Source organism: Mytilus californianus, unplaced genomic scaffold, assembly GCF_021869535.1.
Source record: "Mytilus californianus isolate M0D057914Y unplaced genomic scaffold, xbMytCali1.0.p SCAF_9, whole genome shotgun sequence".
Lineage (NCBI taxonomy): Eukaryota > Metazoa > Mollusca > Bivalvia > Mytilida > Mytilidae > Mytilus > Mytilus californianus.
In genome coordinates this window covers 19,356,925-19,374,452 of record NW_026262745.1, presented here as the reverse complement: position 1 = coordinate 19,374,452, position 17,528 = coordinate 19,356,925, and the positions used below count along the sequence as shown (strand labels likewise).

The following is a 17,528-nucleotide window of genomic DNA, read 5'->3' as shown; positions in this document are numbered from 1 at the left end:
TTTCTTAAAGGTGGCCAGTTGGACTGTACGCTAAGTGTTTTGGATCAATTTATAAATATTTTTAAAGTCATATGAAACTAGTTTCTGGCAATTATCGAACCACTGCATGCATATATACTAATTTTAGTCCTGTGCATGTTTTTATTACATTAATTACGAATCCATAACGTATAATCGACAAAAATACTTCATTCTAAGATTGTTGATAGAAAAATGTTGCTGCTGATTAACCTTCGGGTATTGATGTCGAAGTTAACCTATCGTTATCTGTTGACTAAAAATCAACCCAAAACTTTCTGCGAGTTCCTTTTTGTTTGTCAAACTTTATCATAACAGTTGTAAATTGATTTGGTGCGTCAAATGTTTTTATTCACAAACGGTTATACCTATCTTCATTCCACGTTTGTTTACCTTTTTGTCATCGAGGTTTAACCCTGTGTGATTTCCGAATTGTCTAACAAAAGATGTCATGGTTCAAGTCACCGAATACGGAACAGCTTTCCACTAAGTACAGGAGGACAATAATTCAATAGCACTACATTTCTGACGATTCGGACAAAATAAAGGATTTTCACGTATAAGAAAGCCTATGTACACGATTTGTTTTTACAGTAAAACTTAACCATTCAAGAAAAAAAAACAACACATTCACAACTTTTTTGCTAAATTTGAAGTATCATATTACTTTACAATTTTTAATAAGATAATGTAAATTGGAATATAGGATGCAATCATATAAAAATAAGCAAATCAATGATTTCTGTCAAAACCCTGGATCAGGAAAGTAAACATTTGGTAAATTTCAGACAATAAGTGTTTTCTTGTTTAAATCGAGCTCGATTCTAATTACTAGTATTGAGAATGTGTCTTCAAGACTTATTGAGGTCATCAAGTCTAATGATAAAGGCAGACAAAACCAATATCTACCTTACTGGGAAAAAATAAAAGCTATCAATATTTGTTTTATTAGTTCATATAGTCTGTAATAATAGGTACACACTACAAATATTTAAACACAAGTTTCAGTTGTCTTTCTAGTACAGTACTTGTTAAAAACTATAAAGAAAAGTTAAGTTTTAGCATTGTGTTTTGTGTGTTATTCTTAAATATATAAGGGTCACAACGTTTTGATACCCAAATTTTAAATGGAAGTTATCTAAAAAGAAGGATTTACTTAGTAATGTTTTATTGTAGCCGTGGTTTTATTGTTTGAAATAACAACACCAAACACATTCCATTGTTTCTTTCTGTAGACTTATCTATATTGTGCGTAGAAATTAAAAAGGGAACATTTTGAGTATAAAAAGACAATTTTAACCTGCAACATGGTCATGCGTATGGATCACGGTTAAGAACATCGTGTTTGCACGAAATATCAGTGTTTATATTTTACTGTTATTAACATTGCAAAACTTAATGACATATTTTTTAATATTTGCTGAATACCTTTACAGGAAGAGATGTGTCTATGTCACATATCCAACTTTGAAATCGCCAAATTCCGTGATAATAGTAAACTGGACGTGTGAGAAGGACATTTCTTATCTGTTTAGAGTCATTTTGTGGTTCTACTGATTTGCCTTGTTCGTTATTTTGTTTCTATGATTACTGTGTGATCTATCTGTATCTACATCTTCTTGCATTAATATGGACTCCCCTGTACAGTTCATAGCTCTCTCTGTTAGTCTTTAAAATCAACCATATTATCAGTCGTGATGACAGGGTCATAACATTTCAAACATTAAGACGGTGTTAGCCATTATTACAAAACATGGATACATATAGCTATAAAGAGATATTGGGGTACGTCAACAAGACATCATCTCCTTGACATAAACAAACCAAAGCACATATACATCCGAACATTTGTCCCCGAATGTGACCTACCGAATTAGACTTATCACCGGGTTTGTACTTACATGAGCAACACGACGGGTACCACATGCGGAGCAGGATCTTCTTACCTTTCCGGAGCACCTGAGATCACCCCCAGTTTTTGGTGGGGTTCGTGTTGCGCAGTCTTTAGTTTGCTATGTTGTGTTTTGTGTACTGTTGTTTGTCTGTTGGTCTTTTTCTTTTTTAGCCATGGCGTTGTCAGTTAATTTCGACTTATGAGTTTGAATGTCCCTTTGGTATCTTTCGCCTCTCTTTTGCCTATATAGACCACGTTCCTCCGATCTCGTTTGACTAGAGACAGTTTAATATCGGATTACAATTTTCTTTGTAACAGGGAAATCAAAGTATATTTTGACATGATACACTATAGTCAACTCCACTTATAATAATAAAAACAGATAAACTTATTCAAGCTGTGCTTTTGGAAGCTTTCTATCAATTCAAACACTTATTTCTAAGTGATAAGTAAATATATTTAATTGTAAATTTACGGTGGAAGTTGCAATTCCGCTGTGAAACAAACAGTCATGACTGTTGTCTTTGGTACTTTGATTACTGAGAAGTAGTATGCGAAAAAGAGGCGGAAGATACCAAAGGAACAATCGACACACATTAATTGAAGATAGCCCGACAAAACTTTAGCAAAAAATGAAAAACGACGAAAGGTTATACAACACTCTACAAACCATGCAAGTGATGGTTATGACCTTTGACGCTAGTTTACTAGACTAAGTAATAGCGAGAATATATGTTAAACTTACTTTGGAAGTTAGATACACAATTGGCGAATGATTGTTCTAATTTGAAGTGCTTTTCAATTGTGTGTTCTTTCTATGTCAACATTTGCACATGTATCCTGTATATCTAGTATATTTACTGTTTTTATTTTGTGTTTTTTTCGTTAACAAATGTATAATTAGGCAGTTTTTTGTTGTTATTATGTTAGGTTTGTTTTGTTTTTTTATATCTTATTTTGTTTTATTATATAATGCATTGCCCATTAGATTATCCTCACTGGCTTAAGAACCATTTCACATGCGTAGTCTTTCAACGGGTCTTTGATTACCTTAAAAAAAACAAATGTTTTAAATGAGATTTGTTTTGCTTTGCTTTTGAAATCTATGATTAGGTACAACATTAAATTTAAAAACAAATATCCTTCGCTTTATATGGCGCAATTGCTTTTGAAAATAACCTTTTTCAGTAGGTTCCAATTTTTTTCAATTAATTCTGAAATAAACATACAAACAAAACTCATTTTTATTCAGATCAATAAAATGGATTACTAAAGTAAATCATAGTTTTGCATGACTACTCTAAAAAGGAGTGTATATAATGAATGATCTAACAAAATTGTCTATAAAACTACACAAAACTATGCAAACTGAATTTCAATTTTTACTTGTTAAGTTAAGTTATTTGGATAAGAAAATGTGCATTACTCCATTAAGGAATATATTATTTAAAGTATTTTCCAAATGCATGTACCATGAAAACGAGTTTATGAAAAAGGAAGATATTGGGGTATATGTCAACGGAACAACATCCGTATGTGGTAACAATAGAATAACTTTCAGCAAAATGCCCATATTGAGACGCTGAAAGTTTATGAAATAAATTAATAAATGTGATTAATGTGAATAAATGCAATGGATCGTTCATTTCAATAACATTTCAATGAAGTTAATGTACACTGAAAAAAATTTATAAAAGTTAACAGTTCAAATGAAAGCACACTCTGGTGTTTTTGTGTATTAGCTCTATTTGATATTTTGTAAAGTTACATTAATACATAAGTATAAGATGCATATAAAGAGTTATATATATAAAAAATAATTTTCAATGGACGTTTAATCATCTTATTAAATTCTTCTTCTATCTTCTACGCACTTGCTTTCTGATGTAAAACAATAAAAATAATATTATAATTTGAATGCTCTGTCAAAACAATGCAATAACGTATAAAATACATGCATATGCCGTTTTAATGGATATGTTTTCAAAGGCCGGTATAAATGCTTATAAATGGAGGGCAATTATTATAATATCAAATATATATACTGTTTATCAAGAATTTTCCATTACTTATACCAACCTAAAGATGGACTAAAATCTAAACTAAAAGAGAGGCGAAAGATACCAAAGAGACATTCAAACTCATAAGTCGAAGATAAATTGACGACGACATGGCAAAAAACGAAAAAGACCAAAATGACCAACAACAGATTACAAAACACTAGAAAACTAAAGTCTGAGCAACACGAACCCCACCAAAAACCGGGGATGATTTCAGGTGATTTAACAGGGTAAGCAGATACTGCTGCACATTTGACACTCGTCGTGTTGCTCATATAAGTACACACCCGATGATAAGTCTAATTCGGTATGTCATATTTGTGGAATTCCACATTATCTGATGAGAGATGAATCTAAGTAATATGAAATAAGTGGTGTGATTTCAAATGAGACGTGGATTAAAACAGTTATAGACCACCGTACGGCCTCCAACAATGGACGAAACCCATATCATAAAGTCAGATATAAAATACCCGACATAAAAATACAAACGTGAAACAATTAAACGGTACCAAATGGAAATCCATTAACTTTATAAACTTTCACAAGTTATTCCTCATTCATTATGAAGATCATTCATATGTAGGATGAAATGCTAGTTTGTTATTAATTGAATGCTTTGTCATAACAAAGCATTCCGGGGCATCCCGTGTTTTTCTTTGTTTTTTTGTTTCGTGTTGCTTACTAATAAGTTTTCTGTTTTGCTATTGTTGTCTTTCTTTTAGCCGTTTTATTTCAAATGATTTGTGACTCCTGAACGGCAAAAGTGAAAATTGTCAATATCAAAATTGACATTAACTTTGTCATCAGTAACATCATATTACAATGTGAAATGCATTGTTTAAATGGTTCACAAGTTATTGCATGAAAACGACATAAAGTGTCCTTTTCCAATCAATCAATGACCATAACTCCTGACCGCAAAAGTGAAAATCGTGAATATCGAACTTGACCCTTCTTTTGTTATCAGTAATAACATATTAAAATTGAAAAAGCATTGGTTGAATGGTTCACAAACTGCTAGCCCGCTCGTTCTCCATACAGTATCAAATCGAAAACCTTCATTAGTGTTAACTTATTTCTTTCAGACTGTGCATGCACACTGCCAACGGTATTGGATGGAAATGTATGGGACAGCAGACGAGGCACTGTTGTATTTACAAACAGTAACTTAAAGTTAACATCTGGATGGGATGTTACAGCACTTTCCAAAACTTGGTCTGAATTTACCTGTATTGAAAGTGACAGCACTCATTGGCTATTTAAGTAAGTCACTTAATTCTATAGGAAAGAGTTTAATTTGAACTTTACTATGAGGTAGGTGTTACCTATGACCATGGACGAAGTCTAATAGCTAGCCATGTAAACAGTCTTTTCGTCTTTTTTTCAAAATATTGTGTAATGACATTATAAGATTCATATATAATAACCAGATATATAAGTGGAAATACCATATATCAGAGTCTGCATTATGGAGTTCTGAACAACAAAATGACTAGATTTACTAAATTCTTCCATAATATTTATGTTGAAAAAGTAAAATAACAAAAATACCGAACTCCAAGGAAAATTCAAATCGGAAAGTCCCTTATCAAATGGCAAAACCAAAAGCCCAAACACATCAAACGAATGGAAAACAACTGTCATATTCCTGACTGGTACAGGCATTTCCTCATGTAGAAAATGGTGAATTAAACCTGGTTTTATAACTAGCTATACCTCTCACCTGTATGACAGTCGTATAAAATTCCATTATATTGACAAAAATGTGTGAACAAAACAAACAGAAATATAGCTTAGTTTCGAAATCGCCCAATGACATACTATCAGGCATTTGATTTATGACCGTCATTATATTTGTAAACGCGATCTTCACTGATAATTTCAGATTGTATTATTAAATCAAAAATATTATTATGTGCACATCGGCATGAGAAAAACGCATGTTTTCGACTGATTTTAATCATTAGCATGAAAACGATAGCGAGGGGTAAAATATCGGCATAAAGGGACAACCCGTGGTAAAATCACGATATATTCAAGCCCCTATGGTAGAATTGTACTTATTTTTATGCAAAAAGCAGTGACCTTTTTTATTAATTAGATAAACATACGGTAATACATTTTTTGTTAAATCATGAATATTTTATAGAAATAAAATATTGCCAAACAAGAAACTCATCGGGTCATCTTAAACTTCATACTTTATCTGGACTTTTTTGATTCGCACGTCACTGATGAGTCATTTATAGACAAAATTGTTCAGAGTGTTTTTTTTTTTTTTATTTCTTTGTTTCAAATTATGGACTTTGTTTACTTAAGAAATGAAATGAATGATTATGACACACAAAAAGCAATTGGAATGCCAAATCTTAGCACAAATATGTCATTCTTACAAAACTGATTCCACATAACAACTGCTTATGTGCAAGCAATATCAAATTTAGATTATAGTTGTTATTATTAAATATTTTTATTTCTTGCATCACTTTTTTGTTGTTGCTATTATCATATCGTTTTCGTTTAAAGGGGCATAAGCTACGAAATATATAAAAAAAATAAGTATTTTTTGTTTGTTCAATCATAAATGAAAGTGATATAGTGAAATAATAATTCGCTTTTTGCAGCCAATTTGGTTCAATTTTGTCAAAATAAGCTAAGAAACATCGCTGATGAATTATTCACTTCCAGGAACTATTTGGTTGACTGTTTTGATCCACAAAAAACATTCTTATACAGGTAAAACCGAAAATAAACATACCTTTTAACCTACAATTTGAAATCAATTATTTATTCGGATGTGGTTGATTGTTTGTTACGTTTTAATCTTAATGATGATTGAACTATAATTCCAGGAGTACCAACAATGAACAAATTTATGGACCTTTTTACTACGGATTTTATTGTGTGAGATATACAAAAATAACCGACTATAGTTATTATTATTATCTTGATTCCAGTGAGTATAAATGTATTGTACACTGTTCTTTTACGTTTTCACCATTCTTTGTTAAGCACGAACAGGCAGTTGAGTACATCTCCATGTTTTTCATCTTGTAATGTTATTTGTATTCTTCAATCTTTTTATCTGTTTAAAGTTTTTCAAATTTTGTATTTGTGTCTTTTTGATTTAATAATTTAATATTTCTTTCTAATTCTGATGGTGTTTGCTTCTACCACTTCATAAAGCGAGATACGATTCTCCTCTACTATGGACACTAAAGTTTTCAAGTTTCGAAATGAGAAGCTTGTCTTTCCTTTAATATCTGGGGAAAATTCGTTTATGAATTGATAGATATGCGAGTCCTTTTTGTAAATTTTTATCTTTCGAATAGTTTGTGTCAGTATTGCTGACTTTTTGTGACTTTAAAATAAAATAAGTGGACGGAAAGAAAATTCTACTTGACTCCCACGTCAACACCGAGTCAATCACTCAGCAGTACATGTTAAAAATTGATATGGAATAAGAGAATTAGAGAACAATTGTCATACTACTCGTATCATCATCACTGTAATCGAAAAAACGTATATCGTTAAATAGTAGCAACCGTAACAGCGAACACTGGAATTCGTTTTTGCATTTGAATACCCAAGACTTTGATTTGATTTTCTATTCTAACAAACGTTCTATTTATTTGAATTTGTCTTGAACATCGCATGATATTGTGACGTGAAAGTAAAAACAATGTTAGATAGCAATTGAATTACATTTTCTTCTGCAGCTCGAAACACCTTAAGATCTGTAATATTGCTCCATCCAAAAATCATTATCCAAAATATCGATCTCATGTTTGTCAATTCTTTCCGTCGTATATTCCTACTGATTTGTATAAGAGGTCGGTGTATTAAGTATTTAACAAAAATAACGCATGCACTTGCATTGACTATATTTCAACAGAAAAAATATCTTGTAACGAAAATTAAACAAAAAAGATTCATTTATAAGACGCATGGCTTACAAACAATTTATAACAAAGGATCTTTGAAATTTCAATTTAACATTTCTATATTGTTATGTGACAAAAAGATGTGAATGTACTTTAAAGTATCATTATTACTTCATCGACGAAGCATAAGGTGCAAACGAAGAAATGAATGTTCTTTTATTTGCATCAATCTAAAGCTGTATTTGTATACTAATAGATATAGAAGTTGACGCTGGCAGTAACAGGGTGTCATTTGTTGAAGTATCTATTGCAAATGCTGGAGTAACAATTAGTTCAGTATGTAATCCAACCTCTGGACCAAGTGCTGAGGAATTCCATGTTTTAGTAAAAGAGAGTAAGTTTTCATCCTTTAAGTTATCTTGATGTAATTCTCTTGGTCGTTGGCCGCGAAGATAATAACCTTTTCAAAACCAACCAAACGCTTCTCTACAAAATGTGTGAGGCTTTTCGTTTTTATAAGGCTGTTTGTCATAAAGTTATTTTGATCTTTCTAAACCTTTATTTTATTTAACAATATTCGTATGAATAATTGGGTTTCCTTTTGTTTTTATTTTTTGTAACATAATGAAACTGGTTTACCTTTTTTGTTTTGTTCCCCGATGAAATCGTCTGAGAGTCAATACAAATTTCAATTATCAATGAAATATCGTGGAATATTTAATTGACTTTGATTTTCAAATTTTTTTTAAAGGTAAATCATAGTGTTTAAAATAACTTTAAGGTATGAAATAGTTAGATTGTATGCTAATAAAGAATTACATGTAGAAAAGAGCTTAACTATATTTTAGGCTGCAGTTCGTTCATACACCCTAAAGATTAAACTTATATAACAATTATACAGTGAAGATTTCATTGTTATTCAGATCAGCAGGCCAACGTAAAGCAATGGTTTCCTGATGCGCTGTTAGGAGTATACGCCTACACAGTAACAGATGCCTCGACCTCCGGTATTTGTGGTACTGGTTCTGTATGGGATGCTTGTTCAAATAGAACAACGATTTCATTTAATTATACACAATGTAGTACAACCATGTTTGACTCAAGTAAGTATAGTTTTGCTTGTTAAATATCTGTGTTGTTCAAGATGCAGACATAAAATAAATTCTCATTTTTAAATTACAAAATGATAAGACACACAAAATGTATCACGACTTCAATATTATGGTTAATTTTCCTTCGATACATTGTACAATTGCAAGTTGCAAATCTTTTTGCAAAATTAACTAAATCCGAATCTCTTTTTTTTTTTGGTCTTTTTTTGCTTTTGTTTTGAAACTCATAATTGATATATGAATTTATCTTAAAGCAAACCTGTTAACACATATGCTTCAAAAGTCTTAAGCACTGTAATTGAACTTTAATGTGATGTCATCATATTCTTCCGCAGCAAATTTGAAACATTTTTTCTCTAGTTCATATTAGCCGCTGTCAGTTTTTATTATTTCGTTCACTATCGTCTCTCTGTGGTAATTTGCTTGTCGCTTATACTGTTTTTATGTTTTTATTGGTTTCATATGCATTTAGGACATGTTGGACACACACCATCGTGACAACCAACCCATAGCACAATAGACCTGGAAAAGATAAATTTAGGGCTTATTTTTCTCTATGTATTCTTATAAAACCTCATTTCTCTTTGAGTCTTGATTGTTGTCTTATGTCGTTTTCCATTTTTTCATGAATATCATTCATATATAATATCAATCTAACTAGTGTTTGATTGTTAAATATGCACTTTGGTCTTATCATTTTGCGTTGGTAGAGTTCAAATAATAAGTCTTAGTATTGAATTTAATTTTTAAAAGCAAACACACGATAGCCAAACAATGCATTTTGTTATTGGTTTTTTTCTTAGTAAGCTTCGAGGAACATTTCTTAAAAGGCTTCATCAGTGTCATTACAGTGTGCGTAATAAATCAATCTAGTTCAGTACAAATATATTTTCAACATGTAGAAGTCTTAGTGTGTTTGGCCCTTTTAAAGTTTGTTTTAATGTCACCTTATCCATGATGATTTGATAATATTTTGAAGTACATGCTATGCTAGTATTTTAAATGTTAAAACATTACATGTCTATAAAAAAGTTACCTGAATAAAAGAAAAACGTGAAAACATACCGCTGGTTATTCTAAAACTATCAGTGTTTTGAGTCGAAGATAGATGAATACAAATATGGTAATGGTAAACATGAAAAAGAAAACTTCAGAAAAGAAAAATAATAGTCTCCATAAAAGTGCAAAATGAACCCGATTAAAAAAATCATGTGATAAGTATAAAACTAAACAGTTCCTGCTACAGTTGTTGTTTAACTTAGTTTTCTAAATTAGATTTTTTTATATTGCAGCCGATGGTGAGTTGTACGCTACAAAATACGTAACTTCTGGTTCTACCAGTTATGTTATTATCATAAATGCGGATTCCACGACGGGTACAAGATTCACATGTTTGGTAAATATATTCATGTGTCCATCAAATATGTAAATTAATAACACATCTAACATACTTCGAGCTTCGTCAACAATTATAAAATGACCAAATGTCAAATTCCAACCTATCTAAATATTCAGTGCAAGTTTCGAGAATTATAAAGTCCACTGACACTATGACCAACATGATAGGTTTCAATTCTTCTCTTGTTAAGCAAAGACCCATGCTGGTACAAAAAAGAAAACAACCCTTTACTTTAATGGCAAGCCAAAAGATTTAAAACGTCTGACTAGATATTTTATAACTATTTTCTGTAAAATAATTTTAGGCTGTATCAGGTTCATCAGTCAGCTCAAACCCAGGAAGCTGTGAAAAGGGACAGTCCGCCACTGCAAGGACGTCAGATGCAGCCAGTGTCTTAATATCGTTATCAGCTTACGGTAGGCTGTATTTAATGTCAGCATATATATAGTTATTGTTCTATTGGTATTCCCATTCTCTTAGTTCAACCGTTTTATTTTCACCGATATATTTGTTCTACATGCATTGTACAAAAAAGAGACGGAAGATACCAAAACTCATTTCGAGAAGAGACAACGCAAAGGCGAAAAAAAAACAAAGAACAAATAACGATGAAAAGATAAACAAGTTCACAAAACCGGAGTTGATCGCAGGTGCTCCGTCCTGTAAACAAACAATTACTCTAGATCAAAGTATTACGAATATGATAAAAAGTTTATATGACAATGATAATATTGTTTTCTTAGTTTGATCAAACATTTAAAAAAAGGGACCAATGTCGGCTTTGCGCTACTGATAAAAAATGATAGCCAGGTGAAAGAAATTTGTGCAGAATTCGGAGATATTTACATATTGTCTTTTAACTCATTTTTATGTGACACAGAAGAAGTTCAGTTCATTTGCCTTTGTTAGTCTTGTATGTTTTTAATTTTAGTTCATTTATATGTTTTGGAGTTTAGTGTGTCGTCCATTTTCATTGAACCAGTACACATTTTTGTTTAGGGGCCAGCTGAAGCCCGCCTCTGGGTGCGTGATTTTCTTGCTGTGTTGAAGACCCATTGGTGGCCTTCGGCAGTTTTCTGCTCTTTGGTCGGGTTGTTGTCTCTTTGACACATTCCCCATTTCCATTCTCAATTTTATTTGAGCCGAAATATTGTCTTTACGATTTTATAACATCTTGTTCGTATATGACTATTTTATATCAGTTTCATTGCAGTAAATCTTAAAACTTTTATGTTTTCTTTCTGTTTGTGTAGCATTCCCATTTTTGACGATTCGATACTTATCTTATTTTCTAGTTGAAAGTATTTATAAACACACACGCAGATATATTTATACAGTGCATTATGTAGGAGTAGGTCTTACATTGATGGAAACGCCACCTATCACTTCGCAGCCGCCATACTCCCCTCTAACTATAGCTGATAAAAAAATCAGCTTTCGTTTGGGAGGCATTACCTTCTCGTACATGTACGTATGGAACAAGGACGACTTATCCCAAATCATATATATATAAGGTTGATTTTCTAGTCACTATATGTATGTGTGTGTGTGTATTATTGTGTGTAGGTTTCATTTGATATTAAAAACATATTGATATATATGTCTGTTTGTCTTTCAGAAACCTGTCGTAAGTAATTTATGATTTTTTCTGTTTTCAAAATATTTTATGTAAATAAAAATGTTGAAAGAAAGATTTTAGAAAACCATAATAGATCAACATTATAGATCTGCACATTTGAATTGCTTGAAATTTTGATTTTATGTGCATATGTTTAAGTTATTATTAACTTTTATTTCAAACATATATAAAAATATTTACTTTTTGACGAATTTGTTTTTTAACCCGCATTTAAATCTCTAAATATTTAGATATAACTGTTTTACTTTTTGTACAGCTTTCACGTCGGCGTCTGCTGCGTCTTCCTCCTCATCTAATGTTGGAATTATAGCTGGCGTCATTGTTGTACTCATCATTTTAATAGCGGGTGCTATTGGCGGATTTATATTTTATCATAAGTATAAGAAAAAACCGTTCCCATGGCAAAAATCAAAAGTACAGAATGGATCTGAGGAAAACGCTGAAAAACCAGGTAAAAAATATATCAATTAACAAACATGCATGTTAATATTGTAAGGAACAAGAAATTATTGATGATTTGTCTAGAAATTTAAATGCTTTAGTTTATGTTTCTATGCAGTTTTGTGCATTCGAATTACAAAATTAAAAATGTCTGACTTTGTTAAAAGCATATATGCATTTTTAAGCTGAAACTGAGAACTTGTTATCATTAAATAATAGAAGGACTCTTGAGGTATACGTCAAAGTGACAGCAGCAATCGAAGGGCCCAGAACATCAAATTATTATTTCTAAAAACAGTCTTGAGCACTGAATTCGAATTAGTCATGACCAGTTATCATTATAATAATTATATTTTGGTAGTATATCAATTTGATAAAACAAAAATGACCAACTTAACAGATTTTGACATCACATTTTGGAATTATAGTTTTCGAATATTTTGAATTTCAAATAGCTATTAAATTTCCTGTAACCAATTTTATCAATAAAATAAGAATTCAAACATTCGAATGTCATAAGTCCAACAACGGTACCATTGTTGATAAATTGTTAATACATCTTGTTTATGGAAATTATCCAATAGATGGATCGTCCACTGCCAGAAATCACAGGCGTAGTATTATATTTCCGTCCAACATAGGTAACATGAGTATTGTTAAAGATCACAAAGTTTACTCCTTTGTATTCAAATACCTTCTTAGTTGTTATTAGTTGACGCAAAACCTGAACCTTGTGTTATGTTCTTTGTATTCCCTATATTTGTTGTGTGTAGACTCTGTTTACTAAACGTTTATACGTGTTATTTATGTGGTTTATAAAAAAGTGGTAGAACTAAATGTTGTGCTTTGTACAGATATAAATGTATACTTTGTAGTTAAAAACGAAAGACTCATATGTTTGAGACCATGCTTCGACATGGTCAGTAGGACTACCTTCCGTGGTAAAGTAACACTATATATTTCAATTTGGTGGGGAAAAAAAACCAAAGCATCATATGACCACATTGTTTAGGATTGAAACGGTTACTGGGTTACGTTTGTTCAACATGTTTAGTGAAAGAAGTTGTTTTCCTCTGTATTTATGGTCCTTAATTGCCCTATATATCTATCCCCACAAGGATACGGTTATTTGAAAACTAGCTTCTATGGTTACTTTTTTTTATAAGAAATGTATCTATGTTCATGTTTTAAATTAAAAAAAAAATGCATACAACAGTCAGAACAGCTTTTTTAAAAAACAATTTCTTGTTGTGACATATGACACCCACTGCATATGTGTTACTGGTTTTATGCTAAAGTAGATATGAGCTCATATGAAAATTTCAAAAAAGGATTAATGAATTTCTATCAACTTCTTAATAAGTAAAAGTATAGATTAAAAAATTCAAAAGCAAGCATTTTATTAAGTGTACTTCTAATAAAAGGTAAATAAGTAATTACAAATGTAATTTTTTCATCAAATAAGACGAGGAATCCAAGACTAAAGGCGTTATCAATACACCCAGGGTGTGAGTAAATGTATGCATTTTTAGTATTGAATTAATTCATTATTTTAGTATCAATGGTTATAGTAATAACAGTATCAGTTTCTGCTAATGAAGTAAATCGATGGAAACTTATTTGATTAAATTGGCAATATAAACGTGTATTACATCAAAATTTTCTAATTTGTCTCCAAAGGTTCTAATAATATTTTTGTTCAACGAGATATAAACTCGCACTATTTACATATACAAAAGGCAACTTTGAAGTAAACTAACGTATACATTTATATAAATTGGTTCTTTAAGTTGGACATTTGTGATTTGACTGGAGTTTCAAATCCCTAAGCATCAGAATGAAAACTTTGAACTAAAGACATTTTTCATATTTATTTCAAAAGAAAAGTTAAAAGCAGACATTGAGACTGTTTTATCACTGTTTATCAGCTTGTTTAAGTCTAACATTGCAATGTGCCTGTAATTATTGATTCATAACCATCAGGTGAACCACGTATTTTCATTTTGGCCAAGAGGACATTTTAGCACTGTTTGAAGTATTATATTAAAAATAGTTAAATATTGAGGATCAGCATAGGTTTTTCGAAATGCACAATAATGTGGAACTTTGGTTCCGAGCTGTTTTCATAAAAAGACCGTATTCAGAAAGCTTAATAAATTTATTACCTTGTACTACGGCTTGGCATTAGCTGTTTTTTTTCTTTATTAGATAATATGTATACTATAATACATGTAATGCCTTTTATCATTTTTTTTCTTAGTGAATTATTATGGTACTAATAGTAGATATATTTTTCGCTACAATTTATTTCAGTTAATAGTTAAATATTATAATCCTAATATATATTCCTATATTTATGATTATGATTATATATGATCGATGACATTTATATAGAAAATATTTACGTAATTTTACGATTCAGGTGTAAAAGTTAGTGTAAATCAATGAAAGACATATCTACATTCAAAGTGTTCATTTTCGTAATTTACAGCGTTTTGGATCACGGGTTTTCGATACTAGTCGCATGAAACTATCATGATCAAACATTAACAGTAACAGTATTGGTTTAGCATTAGTTAATTCAGGTGAAACTCAAGCAATTTGTATTTTTCATCGTTGTAACCTGGTCTGTAAAATGTATTGAAATAAAAAATGTGTTTGCTATTATTATTCACATGATTTTTTTATCTGTCTGTGTTTGGTTGGTATGAATAGCGTGCCAATGGCATAGGTAAAATACACTTAAATAAGCTTGATTTGTAGATGTGAAGCAAGTTCACAGTTTTAAATTTAGTATTGTAATGAAATGAAAAAATATAATTTCCCTCTCAATAATATATTTTTATAGCGATCGATCCAGCATCTCCAAAGGTCGTAGTTGATATTCAGACGCCAAAGGAAAAGAATAACTCGCTTCCGCCTATAGAAAAACCACCTCTGGATGAAAATAAAAATCCACCACTACCATCAATAACAAGAAAATAAATTATCAAGATAGAATGGAAGTCATTCTATGAACTTGCGGCTTGTGAAAATGCATCAGTATTAAAAGAATTGTGTTGTGCAGAAATAACTGAAATAATAAGTCAAAGCTGTCGAAAAAAAAACATAGGTGAAGACAGTGTTATCATGGATTGTTATTCATTTGTACATTATGTTTTTATAAAATCTTTTTCTAAATGTACATGCTCAATTCATATCAATGCTAATGATAACAGTATCTATATGTCTCTTCAAACATATTCAGTGTATCCCATACCTCCAGCTCGTTCGCCTGATGCATGTCAACTTATTTGTGTAGATCTGATAATTATTGTTTGCGATAACACCACAATGTCATTGTCTAAAAAATTTTCAAGAACAAAAACCAACTGAGATTGAACCACTTTGAAATCAATCCCTTTATGTTAATTTTAATGTTTATCACAAACTTGTGCTCGGGTGGTTTATGTACTCACGTCAATATGAATAATTAATTTCTAGTAACACGAAGGGCGTCACATGTGGAAGAGGTTTTGCTCACCCTTCAGGAGAACCTGAGATCATCCCCGGTTTTTGGTGGGGTTCGTGTTGCTCGGTCTTTAGTATTTATGATGTCTTTATGTCCTTTTCTATTTTTGCCATGGAGTTGTTAGTTTATTTTAGAATTATGAGTTTGAAAGTCCCTTTTTTATCTTTTGCCTCTCTGTTAGAGTTGTCGATATTAACTTAAAATTCATGTCATATCCATAGCCGTAAACTTTTATATGTATGATTGCTAGTGTTAAACCGAAACCATTTTCACATATGTGACAGAAAAGAGAGAGAAGAAACGAAACAGAAAACACCATGTCATAAAAGGAACACCACGTAAAGACTATCAATGATTATAAAACATCACACAGAAAACTAAAGATGGAGCAACACGAATCCCATCAACAACCGGGATGAACTCAGGTGCTTCGGAAGGGTAAACAGTACCCAATGATCTCCCGGTTATGTTTCTCATTTTTGTTTGGCGTTTGTTTTTTCCGATGAGTAGAATAACGTATTGTTTTATTTACTTTTATGCCCATATTTTCAAAAATACAAATCTACTTCTTTATTCAATTTGAATATTTGTTTTTTTTATCGTACTATAAGCCTCTGTTTTTCAACAGCACTTAGCGTTACATTTTGTACCAATATGCCTAATTACGCTGTGAAATGTTTTACACGTGACTGGCGTAGCAAAAAGCATATGCCCGGTATCTTTGACCTGTTTGTTCTGTGTATGACCGTGTTTTCTTTCAAGGTCCTTTAGTGTAGACGTAACTTCCACAAATGCAGTGTAGGAGAAAACTATACGCAACATAAAATGTTGCATCATTTTAATCTTAGTCATCTCATTTATTTATTTTAGGTTATTCATTAAAAATATACAGCCACCGTTCATATAATCATTGTTTTCATTCCATACAGTCATTCTCTGTTCTATGCATTTCACTAGCATACAGTGAGAAACGCAGATTTGGAGATGTGTATTTGCAACACAACAGTATTTTTATTTATATCATGATATTCATAAAATGCATTTAGAACCTAAACAAACATGTGTATATTCTGTTTTACATGTAATTATAAAAAATGTACTTTAAAAGTTTGTATAAATAACACAATGCATGTATAAACACATTTAAAGATTGCTTACCATTTGAAGGTAGTGCTTAAGTATGATAATGCTACTTTCCCTTATATTTTTTCTCTGGTCTATGTTCTTACAATGTTTGTTCATGAATATTGTTATGACCAATACCTTGTTCTACCATAAGGAACATATTGAAGTAAACATAGATATTGATGAATAAATGAAATACATAAAATGCTTGAAACAGTTCTGATAATCATCGTTATACCGGTTATCTTAATTGGGAATAAAAATTGCAAATAATAGAACTAAGGAATAGGAATGAATTCATTAAAGAGTGTTTGATTGTTTGATTGATTGAATTATTTTTGGGCTTTTTATACCCTGCTAAATATCCTGAACTTGTTCTAATTGAAGACAATCTGTAATCCTTTCATGTCAATGTCTTCATTTGATGGGAACTTGACGTGTA

The 17,528-nt window shown here is 31.2% G+C and overlaps 1 protein-coding gene across 6 annotated transcripts in view; it reads left to right on the top strand.

The window, feature by feature from the left end:
* LOC127715500 (uncharacterized) overlaps positions 1 to 16,861 on the top strand; it is a 97,398-nt gene extending 80,537 nt beyond the window's left edge. For 2 of the 6 annotated variants that reach the window (XM_052221560.1, XM_052221555.1), the window contains exons 2-8: positions 5,061 to 5,238; positions 6,828 to 6,931; positions 8,116 to 8,253; positions 8,783 to 8,962; positions 10,264 to 10,367; positions 10,675 to 12,460; positions 15,299 to 16,861. In XM_052221560.1, coding sequence (XP_052077520.1) covers positions 5,061 to 5,238; positions 6,828 to 6,931; positions 8,116 to 8,253; positions 8,783 to 8,962; positions 10,264 to 10,367; positions 10,675 to 10,818 — 848 coding nt within the window. In that variant the 3' untranslated portion in view covers positions 10,819 to 12,460; positions 15,299 to 16,861. Of the gene's footprint in view, positions 1 to 5,060; positions 5,239 to 6,827; positions 6,932 to 8,115; positions 8,254 to 8,782; positions 8,963 to 10,263; positions 10,368 to 10,674; positions 12,461 to 13,325; positions 13,392 to 13,915; positions 13,969 to 15,298 lie in introns of all 6 variants that reach the window. The other 4 variants (XM_052221556.1, XM_052221557.1, XM_052221558.1 and 1 more) reach the window with 4 other exon arrangements.
* Positions 16,862 to 17,528: the final 667 nt, after the last annotated feature.